Genomic DNA, 22,383 nt, shown 5'->3' with positions numbered 1-22,383 from the left:
AGTAAGATAACGCTGGAGCGAACTACACTTACTTACTCATAAGTGAAATCTTAAGTAGACATAACACGCTAATCAGTATTCAGCTTCCTTCGCACGATTTACTCATTATTGTGTACGGAATCGTTTTGTTTAAGGTGGTAGCTCAAGGTCCATTTTGTTTCGGCTTTAATCTGGGTAACTAGTGCAAGTAAAATTAAAAATCATGGATATTTCTGCCTTTAAAATTTCGTCATATTAAATTTTAAAGGCCGAAATATCCATGATTATTAATTATTTTACGTTTTTCTTCAACTGCGAGAACTAATCACTAACTAGACGTGAATTTAAATTCTTTACTTGCCAATACTTGTTTAGTTACCCAGATTAAAGCCGAAACAAAATGTATGAAAATGGACCTTGAGCTACCACCTTAAGAAAATTTTTGTATGATAATTTGAACAGCGCCCAGTAAGCGTATTTCAAAGAATAGAAAAATTGGGTTCAATCTTTGAATAGTATATCCTATATGTAGAGGAATTGGCAGCACGAATTATACGTTAACGTTAAATCACTCGATATGAATACTATTATGTGAATAATTCACTACAATGAAAATTCTTACTATAGGTACAGTAATAAAGATTTCGATATTTACATTGGAGTTATCGCAGAACCTCACGCGAGATGTCGTTAGTCACCTCACTCACGTTGACTTTTTCTACATAATGCACTATGCGAGATCTTCCGTCACGCGTGTAGTCTCTGGATATAATAGTTTTTACCAATCATAACTATCTTCAGGACGGCCACAGCGATTGGAGATAATTATACTTATTATTATACTACCTGTCGATCACAAAAAGTAATATGCTGGAAGTTAAGTAGGATTGAATACGTGTAAAATTGATAAGAACAATATATTTTATTAAAAATAAATCTACAAAACAGATTTATACAAAGAGCACCAACAATTTTTAATTAGAACGACCAACAATGACAAAATTTAAATTGACAGATAGTAATAAAGATGAGTTTCATTTAGTCACTTTATCGACGATGTATCGAAGTTTGTGTTTAGTCTTGTTATATTTTATAAGTCGAGTTTTACACAAACATGATAAAACAGGCGCTAAATGTTTACACCAGGAATATAAACGTTAGTCCTTTGCATCACCAGTTTAGTCACACACACACAAGCATTTCTTCTTATTCCGATTTCGTTTCGGCTTTGTTTTGTCTCCATTTCTGGTCCTGTAAAATGTATAGAACTATCAACAACAAGTGTTAATGTAGCCACATTTAATCTATTTATAGATTACCTTTTTTACAATGACTAATAGCACAATCTGATTTAGAAAATAAATTTAAAGTTTCATTATTGTTTGTGTGATTCGTATAAAAGATTGTGCAAGAAGCTATCAGGTTGTACTATCAGAAGCTAAGCCATAAATTTAAATGATAAAGAAATATGTAAATGGATATACCGATAAGTGTAAGCAAATTTTATTTCTCTAAAACCCTACACCACATAGTCCATTGAAATGTTACATTTTTTAGGCCTTACCTTGCGTTTTTTAGAGGACGCAATTTTATTTTTTTGAAGTGTAGGGGGGGTCAGTCTAAAGCTAAAACCAAGTTTGTGGGGTCGCCACCCTTGTCCCTTATAAAAAACTTACTTACGACAACTTCAACACAATATTATCAGCTATTCTTACAATAAGAGAGGTTAGAAATAATAATAATAATAGCAGGCAGATGTTCTTTTGTTCCCTAATGGTCCCTTGGGTATTTGGGTATTAATGAGAGTACAAAAAAGTATTATGAACCTTATAAACACACGTTCTGATGACGTTGCAATGGACATTGCTTAACATTGAATTTCTTAACATTTTTGCTTATAACTTTTTTATTTATAGTTCTACGACAAAAGTTACTAGACCAAAGTTGTAGAGAATTTAATTTGCAACAAAAAATATTTATACATTTTTTTTGTCAGATAAATAGTTTAAGAGATACATTGTAAAAACCATTTCAACCCCTATTTTCAAGATGGCGGCCGTGGGACAAGGGTGGCGACCCCACAAACTTGGTTTTAGCTTTAGACTGACCCCCCCTACACTTCAAAAAAATAAAATTGCGTCCTCTAAAAAACGCAACCCCAAATGTAACTTTTCAATGGACTAACACCATAATCATACCACACAACACGACGGTATAAGGATATGTAAAACAATTCTCTTTAAAATGCACAAACATGCAACAACAAGCAGTCTCATCTGCAACAGAACAGCGTTAATCATTAAAAAAAAATATGGTCTCTATGGTTTTTCCATTTTTGATGTATCCCTACGAATGGTTGTATGGTTACTCTGTCAGTACTTTATTAAAAATGTGATGGAAATTGTAACTTTTTTATTGAATTAATTTAGTATAATATAAATTTTTATAAGATATTTTATAGAAATGTATTCTTCCTCTCCAAAGAATATACTTACATCATCAATGTTTACTGCTCGTGTCACATTTAGTTTTCCAGATATCTTTTATGTGTATGAAATATCAAATTGTCGATTATAATCGTCGATTAAACATTTCACGTGATGAAATAATGCCTAGCAACGTTACTTACCTATGAATATTGCAATGGACAGGTCATTCAAACTCAAATATAAATATTTTCTGTTATGCAAAGATTTTTTAACTTTCTTAGTCTTTCTAAAACAGTCGGTTGTAGCTTACTAAAGTATATTTTTTTATCCTGCGTAAAACAAGTGCATTTAAAAAACCTTTCAAGCCCGTCATAAATAACAACCGAAGTAAACAAACGGACAACCAGACAAATTGAACCGATCATTACCACCCTTCACTAAGTAAAAATGTCTCCTTACTCCTTACTTAGTAATCAGCTCGTCAGTTTTGTATCAAATACTCAAATAATTTTACAATATTTGTTAAATTAAAATTAAAACCCACGTGTGGTTTTATTATTCGATAAGCTGATGGACCCATGTAAGAAGCCTTGGTATAACAATATTGTGCGTGTACACATACCAATACAGCGATTTCATTGGAGAGTCTGTAGGCAATTGCTCTTAATTTGTATCGGAGTTTCAAACCACCCTGTTCCCTTTTCTTGTGCACAGTCTGCAGTAATGTGAACATGTTGCAAAAGAACAACGTGAAAAACAATGCCCCCAGGTATGGAATCTGTCGAATGTTATAAACAAAAATAACAAAAAAATACATACAAAAACAATTTTATATATCTGAAAAACAAATTTATTAAATGCAGCATTGCAAATAGATATTGTTACAAACGAAAAGAAAATGTAAAAAAACATTGTTGTGTATATAAATTAAACAAATATAAAAACAATAAGTACAAAATAATTACACAAAATCACATAAGCATGCTTTCCGCTCATTAGCATCGTTGTTTATTACAGATCACACTGCCGTTTATTAAAACCTTCTAAATAATATATCCCAATGACTGTCTACTACTAAGTACTATTAATAGATATAATCCTAATACAAAATATTCGACTAGTCCTATGTGACAATAAATGGAGATGATTTTACTTACAACAAACCAGCAAGTTGCGTATAGTCGAAAGTACAATTATTTAGAGGATTTACGTATTCTAGCATTTTTAAAATTTGCGTTTTTTTTTAAATTTTTCCCTCAATGCGGAAAAAATTAACTCAAGTCGAATATTTGCCTACAACTTTGTGCTGTGTTAATAATTAAAAGGAACTTTGTAATCCAAACTATTATCCAAGCATAGAATAACACTTAACAGTCTCGGAGTTCATTACAGCAACAAAATCGAATCTGTAAGTGGTATACTATGGTAGCTCTAACAAAATCTCTTATTACTATTTACAGATGTAAAAACATAAACGTAGAAGTAGAAAAAAGACGAGCACACAATTCTGGTTGGAAGGATTTACTATTTAATGATAACAATTCTATCCCCTATTATGTCACCATGGTTAATAATCTAGATAACCATACTACCCCTGAAATAATGATGTTTTCGAATAGCTTTTAGTCCAAAATATTATGATAACAATCGTTGCTATGAAGATTAGACTCCGCAATAAATATGTAAGTAAAATGAAATAGTCATAATTAAAAATGTTTATTTTACTTTTGTTAACATACAAAAAATGTTTATCTGAATTGGCCGCATTCATTGTCGCACTCTAGATATAATAAATATGAGATGTAGAAAAAAAATAAATTAATTTGTACTAATTCAGCACAAAGAGACGCCATTAAATTTTAATGTTCATTGGCCAATTTTTGGAATTCGATAAATTTTTTTATTCGAGTAAATATTTTAAAGAAACCCCTTTAAATTTAGGATTTTTCCTAGTTATAATAATTTTATTTTTATAAAATGACTCATAAGAATCATTTTTAAATGACGCCTCAGAGTACCGCAGCAGTTGTTTTATACTAGCTTTTATTTTTTAGTTTTCTTAGACACAACCTGCTTAATATTAGTGTCTAAACACAATATTAAACCGGGACTGCGCTTCAAAAGCATTTATATTTATCTAATTATATATTACTTGTGTAATAATATAATTAATATCCATTCTAGATATGTAAGTATTGTTGAAAACAGAAAAGGATTCCGTAAATCTATGATATTTGCCAAAAGATTGATCAAATGAATTACATGAACATCATACGCATTTAAAAGTAGATATGTTCGAACATTTTATTATTTAGATAATGAGTTTATATCTACAGCACTCGTGTTCCAAAGATAGATTTTGTTTGTTTGAAAATTAAATAATCTGGACTTTGTCCGGATATTTGAATTTCTTTTAATAATTGAAGTCTACGCTATCCCTGAATCCTATAGGGTACTTTTTCTCTTAGCATCAAACTTTTATGTGGGCAGAGCCACGGACAAAAAAAGAGAAGTTTTAAAAGTAATAGTTTGAGCTGATCGCTACACCTAATAAACAGTTTTATTCTGCTATTTTACTACATAGAGTTCGTAGTCCGGGACTGCATTCGATACGAAATAAAAAAAATGTTAACCTAACCAGATCTTAGAAACAGAATGCAAAATGTCATAATACGTAGGAAATTTTATAGTAGGTGTTATTTTACTTTCGGATCACGTCTATTGGCCACTAAAGCGATAATATTTTAGTAGTTAAATAATTGTATAAATTTATGATTTCTTTTGTACTCCACTGAGTTTAAAGAAATGCAAACTGGTGATCCATTTTTGCTAATTCCTCATGAAACAACAGAACTACACCACGTGATTATTTCCTATCAGTTTACTTTGTCTGATAATAATTATAGAACAGGTAAAACAAGCTGTTACTCGGTCAGATATAAATGCATTTTGGACTCAAAATGCTATTTAGTCCATTGAAATGTTACATTTTTTAGGCCTTACCTTGCGTTTACTAGTACTAGTAACTTCCGAAACAGTTCGTAAAAATTTGTTTTTGTGAACAATTGCTTCATCTGTGCCAAAGCGATTCAGGATCCAAGTAATTCGCGTACAAGCCGACAACCGCGGGTTTGTGTTGTACGTAATGAGAGTACAAAAAAAAGTATTATGAATCTTATAAACACACGTTCTAATGACGTTGCAATGGACATTTGCTTAACATTGAATTTCTTAACATTTTCGCTTATAAGTTTTTTATTTATAGTTCTACGACAAAAAATTACTGGACCAAAGTTGTAGAGAAATTAATTTGCAACAAAAAATGTTTATAATTTTTTTTGTCAGATAAATAGTTTAAAAGATACATCGTAAAAACCATTTCAACTCCTAGTTTCAAGATGGCGGCCGTGGGACAAGTGTGGCGACCCCACAAACTTGGTTTTAGCGTCCTCTAAAAAACGCAACCCCAAATGTAACTTTTCAATGGACTAATTACTTTTGGTATAGAACAGTACATTGTTTTTTGTTTTTTTAGTTTTTTTTGCATTATGTTGTACATTGCATAATATAAAATTTATATACATGTATGTAATTATATTCTTCGTGGGTAATAAATAAATAAATATGCTTTTAACAATTCATAGCCACTTACTGATTGTGGCTATGAGGACACTGGTCCTCGTTTAAACAATATGTACAAACTTGTGTATGTTTTACTAACATATTCATCCTGCTTGTATGTATGTTTTAAAACTTCGCCCATGAGATGTCTAATCCTCTTTATATTTTAATTGTAAAAATGGTTAATTTTCATCTAAAAGTTTCTACAACAACAAAAATTACGCTAGTAGTGATTTGCATCGTATCAGATTATTTATCCTGTATGCTTTGAGATTGTTGACAGTGGTATATCACTGTATAACTGTAATACTAATCTAAACTACTAACATGCATAACACTTAAATAACATTCATGCAAAACAACCCTCCAAAATATTGTGGATACTAAAGTAATGTGTTCAGTTTAAAAAAAATAAAATTGACATTACATCCATAGAAATTTCCGGAAATTGGAAAATATTATAAACAAATTTTATGTAACTGTTTTACAAATTGTTGAAATGGGCATATAAAAAATAAATAAATAAATTTATATTAATTGTTACTCAGAATTTTTAATAATTTACAATTAAATATTTTATCGAATAAGAAGCATTGTTATCAGAGTCAAAGGAAAAATTATTAATTACAATTTTTTAAATTCATTTCTTCCAACTTGTACTAGGTAAACATCAAACAAAAAAATATTTTATTTGTAAAATAAACCACCAAACTTGTACTTAATTGTCTTGCATAATAATAACATTTATTTCCATACTTAATAATTTGATAAGATTGTAAAATGTTAAGAGAATGTGATCAATAGTTTAAACCAACAGAGACAATTAAGAAAAACGACTTATTAAAATCTATCGATGACACTGATTTTGATACATGCCACACTTTGCCCGGTAGATTCACGTTGTACATCAGATCAGAAAAAAACTACCAAAAATTCTCCATGTATTCATATTTCTGCTTAAAGAAAGGTCAATCTTTGCTGATCTGCTATACAACATAAATAAATAGCTGTCTACATAGTAAAAAGTTGGTCCACACATAATATTGCAAAACTACTGTACATATGCCTTGTTTCTAATATTATTCGATGTGCCACTCCAATAATGCACTGTTTTAAAAAATATCTATTTGCATCTTCACAGTTATGACATAACGTGTGTACTTCAAACGCGCCCTGGATACTAAACCGATCGGAAAATCTTTGTTCCAAGACCAAATGTTGCAGGACGGACATTTCTTACGAATTCACAACATATTATTTATATTTAAATATCGTTTGAATTATTCAAATTTATCTAAAATAATACGTTTATTGTATGTATTAATTTATATCGGAGTAGGACATCAATACACTACGACGCTGCGCGCATGTGGACACTGTTGCCGTTAAGAAATAAAAAACCTAGACACAGACACAATTCTTGTGACTTATTTTAGACCTATAGAAAATAGCTCGAATTATTTTATCCACTAGACACTTTATGGACCTATACCATTTGTAAAACAGTTTATATTGTAATACAGTGGCGAAGCGTCCATACAAGCCGATTCCTACCGGGTTACCTTTTGTAAATTAATTAAAAATAATAAAAGAAAAACATAACAATATAACTAGAATAAAAATATATATTCAAACAAGTCATCTTATATTTATTAAATTAAATCAATACTTCAATGATATCTGTCGTTCATATCAATTCGTTAAATCATAACTCGCGCGCAGTGCTCCCGCCTTATAGTGTTCGAAGTGAACCCGGCCGCTCATAGCTTCCCTCGCGATATTGTTGTCTCTTTCACACGCAGCGTGGTGTCTTTGTCTAATCTTTTGGAAGTGACTTAAAAATACATGTGTGCGTGCGTGTCTGTGTACTTCAGGGTAACCCGAGAATTTGCGGCTTCATGTTGAGCTATTGGCGCGAAATATTTTTAATAATTTTGAATGTATAATATTAGTGTTTGTGTATAGTGTGGTTTATTAATTTTTGTTGGGCTCTTTTAAATAAGTACCTATGTTCAAAATATGTGATTATTTGTTAAATTTAGAGTTTAGAAATAATGTTTATGTTAGAAGGAAATTATTATGTATTATAATATTTTACTGATTTTAATTTATTGTGAACAGCGTATTACATGTTAACTGTAGAAAAAAATATTTCCTCGGGTTACCTTTTGAAAATTTTCACCCTTCGCCACTGTTGTAATATAAACTGTTTTACAAATGGTATGGTGGCTCTTATTTAAGCATAGCATATGCTGTGAACTTGTTGCCGGGAAAGACTACAGACCTAGCAATTGCTGAAGTTGCATAGTAATATAGTGTTTCTCGAGAACATTTTGGCAGCACATACGCAGTGCTTGCATGTTTAATGGAACCTAGAACTAGAACATCATGATATTTTATTTCTTGTATCCCCAACAAGTCATCCACGTTAACGCAGCGCCTACAATCAACATATACATAAGAGGTATAAAGGCGTGCGTCTATTCGCGTTGTTCCGCTCAGTCCCACTGTACCTGCTCGCTTAACTTCTGCGGGATCACCATGAGCGTCGTCACCGTGTTACCGATACCGATAAGCAGGAACGACATACTTAACGCTGCCACCTGTTATTGTTTATTATACAGAAATGTGTTTTACATTCTAATAGAGACATATTAAAACAAACTTTTTTTATAACAAATTACTTCACTTATAAAACGTAGTTATTGTTGTTTAGATAGATATTTTGAGTCTCGCAATATATTTTAACAATTTAATATGAATACTCTTAGTTTGCTCGACTGCTGCCTTTGTTGACCTTCCAACGTGGTTATTAGTCGTTCGTGATTCAGACTCCAATCACTCCATCGTTGAAATCACATAAACTAATTGATTGACCGCAGCAATATGATCTACGAGATTACGAACATGTGAAATTCCTATATTTACCATAAAACTCATAAGAGTTCGGAATTCTTATAAACACATCGTTTTACAAGTTAGAATATATGAGGTTCTATTACTTTTATCTTACATTAAGGCCCTATAGATATATGGTTTATGATATTGAGAAACCTGCCGATAGCAAAGCGTTTACTGAATAACTTTGGCTAGGTTTATGGTAGCCCTAGGAATTTCACGAATTCATTTATCATCGTCTTACATAATATGTGATACACATTAACAATTCAATGATTACTGAATGCCACATATCCATAAACGCCTATAACACACTCTTAGTTAGAATGAACAATTGTTTTTGGATATATAGATATTTAAAAATGTATAAAATAGTACATACCTGCCAAGTAGCCTCTGGATGGTGTGACAGTAAGTACAATCTAAACGCTATGTACAGTTGGAACGTGTAACCACCGAACAGGAATGGCAGGAGGTACGACAGACCTCGCCACATCCACGAGTGGAACCCTTCAATCGTGATGTCCATATTGTGCCTCGCGCCAAGCGCTTTTAGTCTGTATAGTACACCACTTTGATACCTGAATTGCATGTATTGGACAACGCCTGCGGAAATAAACGTTATTTTATTTTATAATTAACAACATATTTGACAAGTATAGCTGCGTAAATATAACTACAAACACATTATGATAGTTAATTTAAAGTAATGTTCGGATTTAAAAACTTATTTTCATTTGTATTAGCTCTATAATCTAGTTTAGGGTTTCTATAATTTTTAACTTTATGATTAACGTAATATAAATACTGGACTACATTCAATAATATTCTAACACAGTACCAACAATATATACGTACTAATATAGGCAATAAACCACATAAACGTGTGCCTAAACTCCTCCCAAGGTTGGTTCTGTGGCCAAATGAGAAGGATGCCAGCAACAACAGTGGATATAAAGTGGTGCAACCGCCACCATCCTTTTATCCTAGAGCCATTCACTTTGAGGATGCTTTCGCGGATCGTCAGCGTGCAGTAATACCATACCAGAAGGAATATCAATATCAGTTGTAATGGCCTGAAAAATAAATCACAAATCCGGTCTAAAACCGTGTACACACCAAACCGGCTGACTCGACGGCACAACTTGACAAGTTAGCCGTCAGTGCAAGTCGGAAAACTTAATCGACTACCATTACGTCGGATCAGGATAAGCAACTTTACTTTGAAATAATTTATGGACATGTCAACGGTTAGGCAAATCTCAAATTATTCCATCAAATCAACCCGGCTGTTCGCTTGCGTCAACATGTTGGCGAGTTTGATGTGCAGAGGACTTAATGGTGTTCGAATACATTTCAGTTATCAAAATCGGTTCACTCATTCAAAAGATATCGAGTAGCTATAAAGGACATGGCATACATTTTTTTTTCTTATTGGTTACGAATTAGGATCTCACGGTCTACTGCATACCAATAACCACTGACAATGTCGAGGTGAAAAACTGATACATTCGTCTAATAAACAAGGCAATAGCATCTTAAACAAAGCTTCATGGTGACAGGTAATTGCGATTTTATTCTAGACGCCATTATTATTGTAGGTACACATTTTATGTTTGTATGTAAAATGTTATTATTTACCTGAAGTCTATGTACAGGTTGGCTACGGCTAATACAAAAGCAATTGCACTAAGAATTAACTTAAACTTTTCATATTCATCCTTGTATTTAAACCTGAAATAAATGTATTTGATAATTGTTAATTTATTACAATATGACGTGTTTTATACCTACATATAAATACTGTAAGACATTTATTCTTCTATAATCTATTTTGTGTCTTAGGGGATACCTAGTAACTTAAGGCAATAAATAGTTTTACAACCACGAAATGAGACAAAATGTAAGGCGCTAATAGTAATCCTTGGTTCACTATTACAAGGTCATATGTAAAGTGTTACTGGTGTTGTAAAAATGTGATTAAAAAATGTCATGTTAATAAAATTACAAAGGACAATAAATAGTCCATGTTTCACCCTTTATTAATCTTCATTAATGAAAATTCTCACTTTGGTTTATGCGATATATAGGTTATTTTAAATATAATTCAATTTGCACATCAAATATAAAAAATAATTGTATTCTAGCCAAGTTACCCCTCCAAAGTGATTTTTTTTTACTAAAATCCCATGCTTGATTGCATATTTTGACAACAGGCACTAAGCTGGCTCCATGTCAAAACTACTAACAATTAAAAATTCGTTGTTCCTGTTCGACGATAAAACCGTGATAGCAATAGTTTAGAGATTTTTTTATAAACCCCCATACTTTGAGAATTCTAATATCTTATTAGTATTAGGTATGTTTGAAGTTCATGTTCATAACCTTGTCTGTCTGTTTGCCGGCGACGCAATTTGTTATTATAGATTATTTTATAAATTTTCACTGAACGTGATTGCATTAGATATAGATTATAAACATAAGATAACAGAACCTTTGCCCTGTAGATTGCACAATCGTGTTATTGTGTCCTACAAAGATACTATATCGATGGCATTTATAGTGCAAAATGAGAAGCGAATTTTTCATATTGCGTACACAGGCCACACGCATTGCGCCCTTATTATACAAATTTTAAAACGATTTTTGAACACTGTATTTTATTGCTGGTATTTTTTTTAAGCAGCTAAAAACGAACAAGATAAAAATTGCTGTTTTCACAAATTCACTCACACTTTATGACTCGAAGGCAAAATCATGTTTTATTATATTAGTTTCTAATAATTGTAATGGCTTAATGTAGAAATCTTAGAATCATGGACAAAGGTATTTAAAGAAAGGGTGCGTTCAAAAATAAGGCTAAGTGACTCGTAAGTCAGGCATGATGTAATTTTATTTTGCGTAGATTTAACTCTAGTTCTATTACGATACTTCTGGCGATTATAGTGGTTACAATTGTTAAAATTTATTATTTCTCGAAAACGCTACGTTTCGTCTTGCAAGATCGACAGTCAGTTAGCGACAGCATCTTTATTTCACATGTAAGTACTTTGAAGACTTTTTTATTACTAATCCGGTATACGAGCAGGTGGGTCTCCTTGATGCTAAGTGATCTTCACCAAAGATAAACACGTCTAATACCATAAAAATCACCCGAAACCTGACTTGAAAGGAAAAGGATAAGAAAAGGTAGGGGGATTGTTTCATCAACATCATCAGCTTATATTTTAGTCCACTGCATGACATAGGCCTGCTCCAATACGTGCCATCTCCCCAATTTTCGGTCTGTCGTATCCAGTTCGTATCATCGAACTTTCGCAAATGATTAATCCTAGTTGGAGGACATCCTAAGCTACGCTTGCCGACTGGTAGTCTCCACTCAAGAACTCGTTTGCTCCAGTGCTCACCACCACTACGGTTTCGACCTTGGTTCTCTATTGGATAAGCTCGTTACGAAATTTATCATTCAGAAAAACTTCCAGCATGGCGGTTTCCATAGCTCGCTGAGCGGCTTGTAGTGTAGTAGACCAGCCATATGGGGAGTATCCACGTCACAGCACTGTAGACCATGACAAGTAGGACGCACTAGTTGAAAACTCTTAGTTTTTAGGCATTGTGACAAGTGACAAGAAGACCCGACACAGGTTACCAAATGCTGCCCAGCCAAGCTGGATCCTTCTCTTAACTTTCTTCTGAAAGATATTCCTATCTTATTGCAGTGCCCAAGGTAACTTAGATTTGGAGACAACTTCGATAAGGTGGCCATAGACAACGATAGGTCTTGAATCTGGGCGATTAATGATCATTCTTCTGGTTATACTAAGGTTAATTGTAAGACGTACTCGTTATGAGGCAGTAGTTAAACCTTTCCGCAGCTGTAGCAACTGCTCCATCGTTTCCGCCATTATGACTAGATCAAAAAATGCAAAATGCAAGTACGAGATGTACACCGCTTATGTTTATGCCCATACCGTTCTAATCGAGCGTCCAGAACAAATCCTTCAGTGCGCTTGTGAACAGTTTCAGGGATATAACATCCCCGTCTCAGCCCTCTACGTAGCTGAATGGTTACCGACTGCTAGTTTTATACTTATCTTACTACTTCGATACTGCGATAATCCACTTGGTAACTCTGTTAATATTCCAGAACAGCTTCGACTTCGACAGAGTCAAAGACCTCCTCATAATTTACAAATTCTGGGCACATGCAGATTATAATCTTCCGATTTCTGTAAGATCTGCCTAATCGTGTATATCTGGTCTGTGGTGTTGTATCCTCTGCGAAACCCGGCCTGTTCTGGGGACTGAAATTCATCGAGTCTTCTGACAAGGCGGCTCATGATGCCTCTAGAGAACAACTTGTAAACGTGCCTTTGGAATGAGATGGGTCTATAATTTTTAAAAAGGGTTTTATCTCTTTTCTTAAAGGAAGGAACTACCAGATCCCTGCTCCACGCCTTTGGAGTTCAACCATCGTAAAAAACGGTGTTAAATAATGGGGGTTGTTTTGAGTTTCCGGAAATATCATTATCATTGTACGAAACATAACAATACACTTTAATGTCATATATTCTGCGCGACTGCTAATATTTCGGGTGAGTTAACCCAATCACGCATAGAGTATAAATAAATTTACAACGTGGATTTAGTTTTTTTTTTATTCGAAAAAGAATACTATTCTGTCTGATCTACTAAAAAATATCGACTGATATTGCTATACGACCTTACACATATTTTATTATAATTTATCTATACTAATCATAATGAAGTACTTTTGTTTTGTTTTGGTTGTATCCTCTGGATTCTTGAAACAATGAACAATGGAACAATGAATTTTACAAAAAAAATGAAATTTGTGAGAAGCTAGATATATTTTATTTTGAGCGGATCTACGTAGTAACTATTTATAATAACTATAATTAATTGCATATTAAAAAGCTTCTTAATTTCAAATGATTACTTAATGCTTGATGTATTGTTATAATTTTCATAAGTGATAGCGATTATACTATATTTAGCTTTCGAATTATATAATGGAAAAAACCTTTACACACATATGTAACTTCGATAAGTCTGACCTACGCCTTATGTGTATAAGAATTAAACCACAGACAATCTCACTAGACAGTCGCCAGCCCACATTCGCTACACCACTGTCAATTATTAGCTATAATGCTTTAATAGTATGTAATAATAATGTACACACTTATCGTTTTTATTCAATATCGAGACGTTCACGTTCCCGAGTATGATGCGGAGGTACAAACTGTTCTGTTTCGGCAGCGTAGCTTTGATCTCGTGCAACATCGCTTTCCTCTTCATTATCTCTTTTTCGAGACCTAAAACGCGCTCATCCTTCGCAGCGCCTTGTTTTTCTAACCTGTGAATAGAAAAGGTACTGTTTGCATTGCATTTATTTGAGTAGTAAAACTAATTTAACTTAAATTCGTTGTTGAATTTTTCATAATTACAATAGATAATTAGCATTTGTTTATACTAAATACGATGAATATGTTTTCTACATAAAATTCAACTAAATAGGTTTTGCTCGCACAACCCGCGTTAATATCATTCCTCATAATATATAACTCAGTATATACTTTCCGAGATAATAATAGACTACACTGATATGTTTTTATGCTTCAAACTAACTGTATCAAACTTCATCATCGTCATAGTCGCAAAAGTGTAACAGACTTTCGAAATTCTTAACGCATTTATAATAATATGGATTTTAAATAATACGTCGTAAAAGTTAAGCCAAAACGTTTCTGAAACACACTTGAAAAATTAATAGCAGTCACCACATTGGTGTGAGATATGGATAAATGCAGATACAAGATTTATCTTTACGATTATATAAAGCTGAAGAGTTTGAATGCGCTAATCTCAGGAATTACTGGTTCGAAATGAAAAATTCTTTACGTGTTGGATAGCCCATCTATTGTGGAAGACTATAGCCTTCCACGATAGATGGGCTATGGTTCAATACGAGCGGAGCATCAATAAAAATTGTGGCAAAAACGGGGTACATTAATTTCTTTTGAGAGCATCCGTTGCGTGCATTGCCTAAATGGTTAAAATTACACAATGTATGGCGGAATTGTTCCTCTTAAAAAGTTCTAGGAAGTATATTATAAGCATAACAAAGACCCCAGCCGCATCTGTCTGCCTGTCTGAACGAGATAAACTCAAAAATTATTCACCGGATTTCTATAAAATTTGGTTTGCGAGGATATGGGCTATTTTATATCCCGGGAAAATATATAGCGTGACTTTTATCCCGGAAAACACGTTCACGCGATGAGTACTAGTATTTACAGCTGAAGAGTTTATTTGTTTGTTTGAACGCGCGAATCTCAGGAAGTAGTGAACCGATTTTTTATTTTTTTCACTAATAGGGAGCTACATTACTCCTGAGTGCTATAGGTTACTTTTTTCCGGGAAATTATAAAGCGGTATTTTTATGTTGGAAAAAACATTTTCATGCGGGCGGAGCTAAGAGCAATAGCTAGTTTAAAAGTATGACTGGAATTATAACTGTAGTTTATTGTGTTTTATAGCGCTTCGCGTATGTGTCCCACACACCTAACATGTGTGAACTACGAAAAGTATGAATAAGCCTAATGCAAAAAATCACGGTCCAGCCGAATTTAATAACGCGAACGAGTCCATAAAACACCAGCTAGTGATAAGATCGTAATCTACTTACAGTCTATCAATTGACCTTCTTCGTCCAAAAGTTCGCGATCAAAGTACGAGGGGAATCTTAAGGTCCTTCCCCTATCAAAATGGCGCGCAAACCATATTTTGTGTAGTTTTGAAATTCTATCTATTCGTATTATATAAAACATATTAGAAATAAACTAAACATCATATTTCTGCAACAAGTTAAAAGGAATATTTTAGTTGTATAACATTATCGAAAAGACCTAAGATTTGATTTTTGAAGCAATTATTCGTAAATATGATATTCCCCCTCGTAATTCGTGCGTCGCCAAAGAGGGACTAAATGTTCAAGGTCATTTGTTCCGGGAGGCACCTTAAGCATATTATGCAGTCATTAGGATATTGTGTCAATATATGGCACATACTCGTGTTTACCTCGTCTAAAATTTGCCATTAAACATTCACGAATAACGAATATATTGACCAAAAACTTCAGTTTCACATTTCCGATTTTTTTATCTTTTTGTACTTTACTGCGAATATGACGTATGCCAAGTAAATTTTTGAAATAAAGTTTTATGATGCCGCTGCGACGAATTCACTTGTAGTAGGAGTGGCATTATGGCGCGCAAAATTAAAATTACGTTTTGTCAATATTTATTTTATTGGAAACTCACATTTTTTATATTATTTCGACGGTTCGAGAAACTAAATGTAAAGTGTTATGTTCAAGAAGATAAATATGTGGTTTCCTTCAGTAACGCCTTTGTTCAGGGATAGACAGGTGTCACATACCCACATTTTGCCAGCTATATTATGTCCTATATAATAAGAAGCGAGCGTTTTGAAACATGAGGAAAAAGGTACATAAATCAAAATTACGTATTTTAATTTAATACAGCCTTGTTGTTAGGTCAATATGTTATCTTTCCGGACTTAATTTGTATCTAAGTCCAATAATCCCTTTCTAGAATTATCGGTGATATAATGCTTCTACGATAGTCGATCGATCCAACATTGAAGATTTTAATGTATTTTTATCATTCAATTCCTCGCAATTTATTCTGTTTTGTAATATCTTTAGATCTAATTTTCAGTACCAATATAGATTGGATTTTAATTTGCATTGTGATGCAAATAAGTATACAAAATTCGCAATATCCGAAAAATATTTTTAGAATGCATTTCGAGTCTTGACATACCCACAATAATGTACACTAAAAATGACGTAAAATCGTTGTTTTCATGTTAGTTTTTTTTAAGCGCAGGCAAATTAAAATATCAATGCCAGTGCAAAAAAAATGTGCGTTCGCAAGCCATCTTCGAGGAGTTTAAAAACCTCGAAAAAAATAACAGCGAAATAGAAAACACTCGTAATGAATATAAAAAAAGTTCGTCTCGTAGTATATGAATTTAAAATTATATTATCAATGTGCTAAATAGAGATATATTTATAGGCACACATATATTACATGCACATAGTCCTATGTAAATTATTAATGATGTAAGTATCGATTTTCATTGCTAAAGTCTATTCAATGTAGTAAACATGTATTTAAAATCAGTCAATTAGCATTAATTACCGTACTCTAATGGGTAATGCAATGAGTTCACATAAATCAAATCACAGTTATTAAATGTTGTAAACAAAGAAACCTATTAGCATGCATCATACTGCTCAACTATACATATATTATACACATTAGTATAGGTCCGTTTATATTGTTAAGTGCCTCCCAGGTTCTTCTGACAGAAAATTATATCACAGAGAAATCAAACCTGTAGATGTTGAATTCGCTACACCCTGTACTAATTTGTTTTAATTTAATCACAATAATATGACAAATTACACATGCAAATAGGTCCAAATATTCTCTCCATAGTAATGTTGCTCAACACAATAATCAAAATAATCTTGGATAAATCAACAGAATTTACCACATCCTGCATATTGCATATAAGGAAACAAAAAATATCCTTGCTCTGAGCCTAAAGCAGCAACATTCAATATGATTGCCCTGACCTTTTAAGTGCCCCAGTTATGATCGACAGGCGATATTTTTGATGGTCGAGTTCCTTCATACATGTTGCTTGTAATTCTCCAACCTCTTCTAATTTGGCCGTGTATTCCTTGTTTACAGTCTGCAAAAAAATATTATCATGTTATGTCTTTAAGCTAGGGAAAATTTGCTATTCTCAATTATATCAATGTCACAATCCAATATTATGAGCAAAGATATTCACAAAAGTTACTACTATATAGTACATTATATTATAAAGTTAGAAACTATTAAAAATCTTCATTTTATAACAACACTTTTGCCCTATCATCATTACTAAAAATTACAAAAACATAATAATGTTTTCTCAAATAAACATATTGCACATTTACATAATAAAACATAAGATGGTTACAGTGATCATTGATTAATGCAAATAAAATTGAAGAGACTGTCTATAACTTAAAATTACTTCATTAACACCCCAATCTACTTAGTCTGGCCATAAATACTGTTACACTTAATTATAAAAAAATATTACATTTGAATTTCGAATCTGTCATTTTTATACGATTGTTCATTGTGTTTTCTCATTTTGGCGCCAATACATTGTAAAATATTTTGCGATATTAAAATGGTGTGGGGTGATAAAGAGAACCGAATCGCTGTGATAGCATTACACAAAGTAGGTATGGAGCCAAATGCAATTTTTAAAACTCTCCATACACTTGGTATTAGTAAAATGTTTGTGTACCGGGCTATTAATAGGTACAATGAGACCTCCTCTGTTTGTGACAGAAAAAGATCTGGCCGTCCACGTAGTGTTCGTACGAAAAAGGTGGTCAAAGCAGTAAGGGAAAGAATTCGAAGAAATCCTGTCCGAAAGCAAAAGATTTTATCTCGGGAAATGAAGATAGCACCTAGAACCATGTCGCGTATTTTAAAAGATGACTTAGGACTTGCAGCCTATAAGAGACGCACTGGCCATTTCTTAACTGATAATTTAAAGAAGAATAGGGTGGTAAAATCGAAACAACTACTGAAGCGGTACGCAAAGGGAGGTCACAGAAAAATTTTGTTTACGGATGAGAAAATTTTTACAATTGAGCAACATTTTAACAAACAAAATGACCGTATTTATGCTCAAAGCTCTAAGGAAGCTTCCCAATTAGTCGACAGAGTGCAACGTGGACATTATCCGACTTCAGTGATGGTTTGGTGGGGTGTTAGCTATGAAGGAGTGACTGAGCCATATTTTTGTGAAAAAGGTATCAAAACATCGGCACAAGTACACTTGTGATACATCAAGATACCATTCTTGAGAAGGTAGTTAAGCCCCTTAACATCACCATGTTCAATAACCAAGTATGGTCCTTCCAGCAAGACTCGGCGCCGGGTCATAAAGCTCGGTCCACGCAGTCTTGGTTGGAATCGAACGTTTCGGACTTCATCAGAGCTGAAGACTGGCCGTCGTCTAGTCCCGATCTTAATCCGCTGGATTATGATTTGTGGTCAGTTTTAGAGAGTACAGCTTGCTCTAAACGCCATGATAATTTGAGTCCCTAAAACAATCTATACGATTGGCAGTGAAGAATTTTCCCATGGAAAGAGTGCGTGCTTCTATTGATAACTGGCCTCATCGTTTAAAGGACTGTATTGCAGCCAATGGAGACCACTTCGAATAAGCTTTTTATATTTTTAATTGTTTTATATTTATGTATTAAACTGACACACTGTAAAAGTAATAAATGTTATTTGCAGTTAACAATTTTCTTTTTTCTTTATTACAATATTTATGGCAAGACTAGGTATATTATAATAATTTGCTTAGTACAAACTAATTTGAAAAAATCCTATTTCATTACAGAGGTTGCTAGATCTAATAAACTCTGCTGGAACATTCATTGAAAGGTAGAAAGTTGATGTTATAAAAATTAACTGGATTTATTTTTCACATTAATATTTCAAGGATCCAAATATAAATTGGGACTAAATTAAATTTTGATGGAACTTTTGCTGAGAAAGATTATATGTAAAATTTAGATACTGTTTTTTGTTGCACATTTGTAACTTTGCCATAGATGAACAATATTAAAGACTAATGACACTATATTATTAGTTTTATTTTTTTTTATTGAATTTAATTACACATACTATTGTCAATCTTATTTTCTATTCCATGATGTTATAGGAGAGAAGTCTATTTTGTTCATTGGACACAAATTCTATCTGGGGTAATGCAGGTGTTTTTTTTTACTAAATGTATTATTTATATTGTTTTAATTATTGCTGTTTTGTATTGTTTTAATGAGCGAATGTGTTGCTGTCATAATGAAAAAGATGCGTCCAAAATGTTTTTTCAAAATTGAAAATCAGTAGAAAATACAAATCAAACACCATGTTTTTTTCCATATTAAATTTTATGTACAAACATCTTTTTTTCTTGTGACAGCACTGTAGTTAAACTGATTCTGGGGTTGTGTGTGTTATTATAATAAGAAAATAACTCACCTACCAACACCCACAATTAGCATTTAATACTATAAGTTATTACTCTATTATTTTATGGGACTGTAACAAGCACAGCAATGTGTGGATGGATTACTTGCAAGTTGTATGAAGTAAAAACTTCAACACATATAATTTTTTTTATACAAACATTATGTATAATATAGCAGACCTTTTATTCCAGCCAGTTCAAGTAATTATTATTCATGTTGCGATGCTATTATTTACACAATGTGAATATTTTTTTCAATGGATATAAACTAAAAACGCACAAGACTAATGACATATAAGTAATTAGATTTCGTAATGTATTATAAAATAAGTTACTTCAATACATCAACTTGATTCACATTGCGATTAGACTGATTTATCTTGAGATTTGCAAAACAATTTCGTTAAAGTCTTTTGCTGTTGAAGTAACTGCTGTATGTACAATACATTTAAAAATAATATATTTAAAAGAGATTTAAGAATAAAATTAGTAATAATGAAATTTATTTGTAAGACGGCACTTATTTCCATACAAAACATTTCGAGCAGTGATACTTTATTTTATGAAGACGAAGAACGTGAATCATGTGTCTTACCTCCAAACGTTTATAATCTGCAGCTAAGTCTTCCCACTCTTTGCAACACTCTTCGATATCCATTTTTATATCTTTATATAAAAAGAACTTAGAAAATAAGCAAAAATCATTAACACGAAAGTATAAATTCCATTTCTAATTTACTGTAGAACTTGACACTTCGTCTCCGGTAAAAAGCACCAAAGAGATATTTTTTTTATTTTGATTTTCCCCTTATTATTGAGAAGGCAAAGGGTTCTAGCCCATACAGCCTCGTCATTAATAGTGCTTTCAATGCACCCAAGAGAAATAGATATGGAAATAGAGAGCGCACAAGAGTTTTTGAGCCACTCAACTTCTATGAATATTATGGCTATTTCAATATATATATTTTTTTTTAATTGCATTATAGAGGGCATTAGCGACATTTGTTGCCATCAAAATTGGATAGAATTCTTAAAATCGAGGTTATTGAAATATTTCATTGAATTTTAAATAGTTTTTCTAGAATAAAACTATCATTATATATAATCCCCGCGATAAAGCAGCTTATATTCTTTCCAGAGTCTCAAAGTATCGTACCAATACTACCAAATTTCATCAAAATTCGTTCGGTGTTTTTTAAGCTTATCGCATTCAGATCGACAGACGTAGCGGCGACTTTGTTTTATAATATGAAGATGTATATTATCCTCATATTTATCTGTTGAGCCTAAGACTTTTTTGTTTCTTTTCTATATATAACCTTGGGTCGGACTTTTTTGTTTTTGAAATATTTCCCTAACATATCATTAAATCAATCTGTTAAAAATATAACGTTAATTAATTTAATTTTAATTAAATACAAAACGTACAAATAAAAGAAGACACCATTTATTAATGTGATACAAATAAAACTTAATTATATTAGCTACCTATTATATTTTGCGATGTATTGTAATAAAATATAATTCTGTGTAGAAGACAAGAGTTAATTTAACTGATTTAATATCACAATAAACTAGGTGTTGCTCGCACCTTGATTCACGTTAAAAGCCTTATACTTCTTTTTCTACTATTCCCATTATAAAAGTTCCTTAATCATGGTAGCGATCCTTACCATCATCTGTACCATGCTAGACCCATCTATTTAAATAAATCATATAGCAAACATTAAATTTGCTATATGATTCCATCTAATAGCAAATTACCGGAATATAAAAGTAGACTATAATATAATGTTTATCCAAATGTCATCCAAATCCGTTCAGCAACTGCAGCTTCTAATTCTAACAAATATCCAAACATTTCCACCAACGGATCATAAGACAAGAAGTAAGATTAGAGTAAATTAAGTTACCTACAGCAATAATTAATACAGCCAAAACCAGACAGATATCCTTTACAATTGATTATAAAGGAATTATTATTATTTCCGTTATTCCGTATAAGTATATTTCTTATCACAATAAATATCAAATAAAATAATTAATTGTCGGCGTCAGTTTGACGCACACAAATAAAAAAGGAAGGAAAATGCCAACTGGGAAACGATCCGAGGTTGCATCAAAAGAGATTTTATTTTGACCTTCTGAAGTCTGAATTTTAGTGCCATCTAGTTACAAATAAGGGCAACGAAATTTATATATATCCGATGGCATGTGATAATTGTAGTGACTTACCCCTTAAAAGTATTCTGTGGTAGCCCACTGTCCGACAGTCAGAGAATAGACA

At 32.5% G+C, this 22,383-nt stretch overlaps 1 protein-coding gene across 4 annotated transcripts; it reads right to left on the bottom strand.

Annotated features, from left to right (window-relative positions):
* Positions 1-409: 409 nt before the first annotated feature.
* Positions 410-20,961, bottom strand: LOC115445211 (transmembrane protein 120 homolog). 4 transcript variants are annotated; one of them, XM_030171410.2, is made up of 9 exons: positions 20,692-20,961; positions 17,620-17,738; positions 14,134-14,307; positions 10,569-10,661; positions 9,786-10,003; positions 9,310-9,533; positions 8,543-8,632; positions 3,031-3,186; positions 410-1,230 (listed from the first exon to the last, which is right to left on the bottom strand). In XM_030171410.2, the coding sequence occupies exons 1-9, from the start codon at positions 20,752-20,754 to the stop codon at positions 1,186-1,188; spliced, it is 1,182 nt and encodes a 393-aa protein (XP_030027270.1). In that variant the 5' UTR covers positions 20,755-20,961; the 3' UTR covers positions 410-1,185. The 4 variants fall into 4 exon arrangements, with proteins under 4 accessions (XP_030027270.1, XP_030027272.1, XP_030027273.1 ...); XM_030171412.2 differs by lacking the exon at positions 20,692-20,961 and adding an exon at positions 20,277-20,299; XM_030171413.2 differs by lacking the exon at positions 3,031-3,186 and having other exon boundaries at positions 20,692-20,959.
* Positions 20,962-22,383: the final 1,422 nt, after the last annotated feature.

The sequence above is a fragment of the Manduca sexta genome, chromosome 14, assembly GCF_014839805.1.
Source record: "Manduca sexta isolate Smith_Timp_Sample1 chromosome 14, JHU_Msex_v1.0, whole genome shotgun sequence".
NCBI lineage: Eukaryota > Metazoa > Arthropoda > Insecta > Lepidoptera > Sphingidae > Manduca > Manduca sexta.
This window is presented reverse-complemented; position numbering and strand designations above follow the sequence as displayed.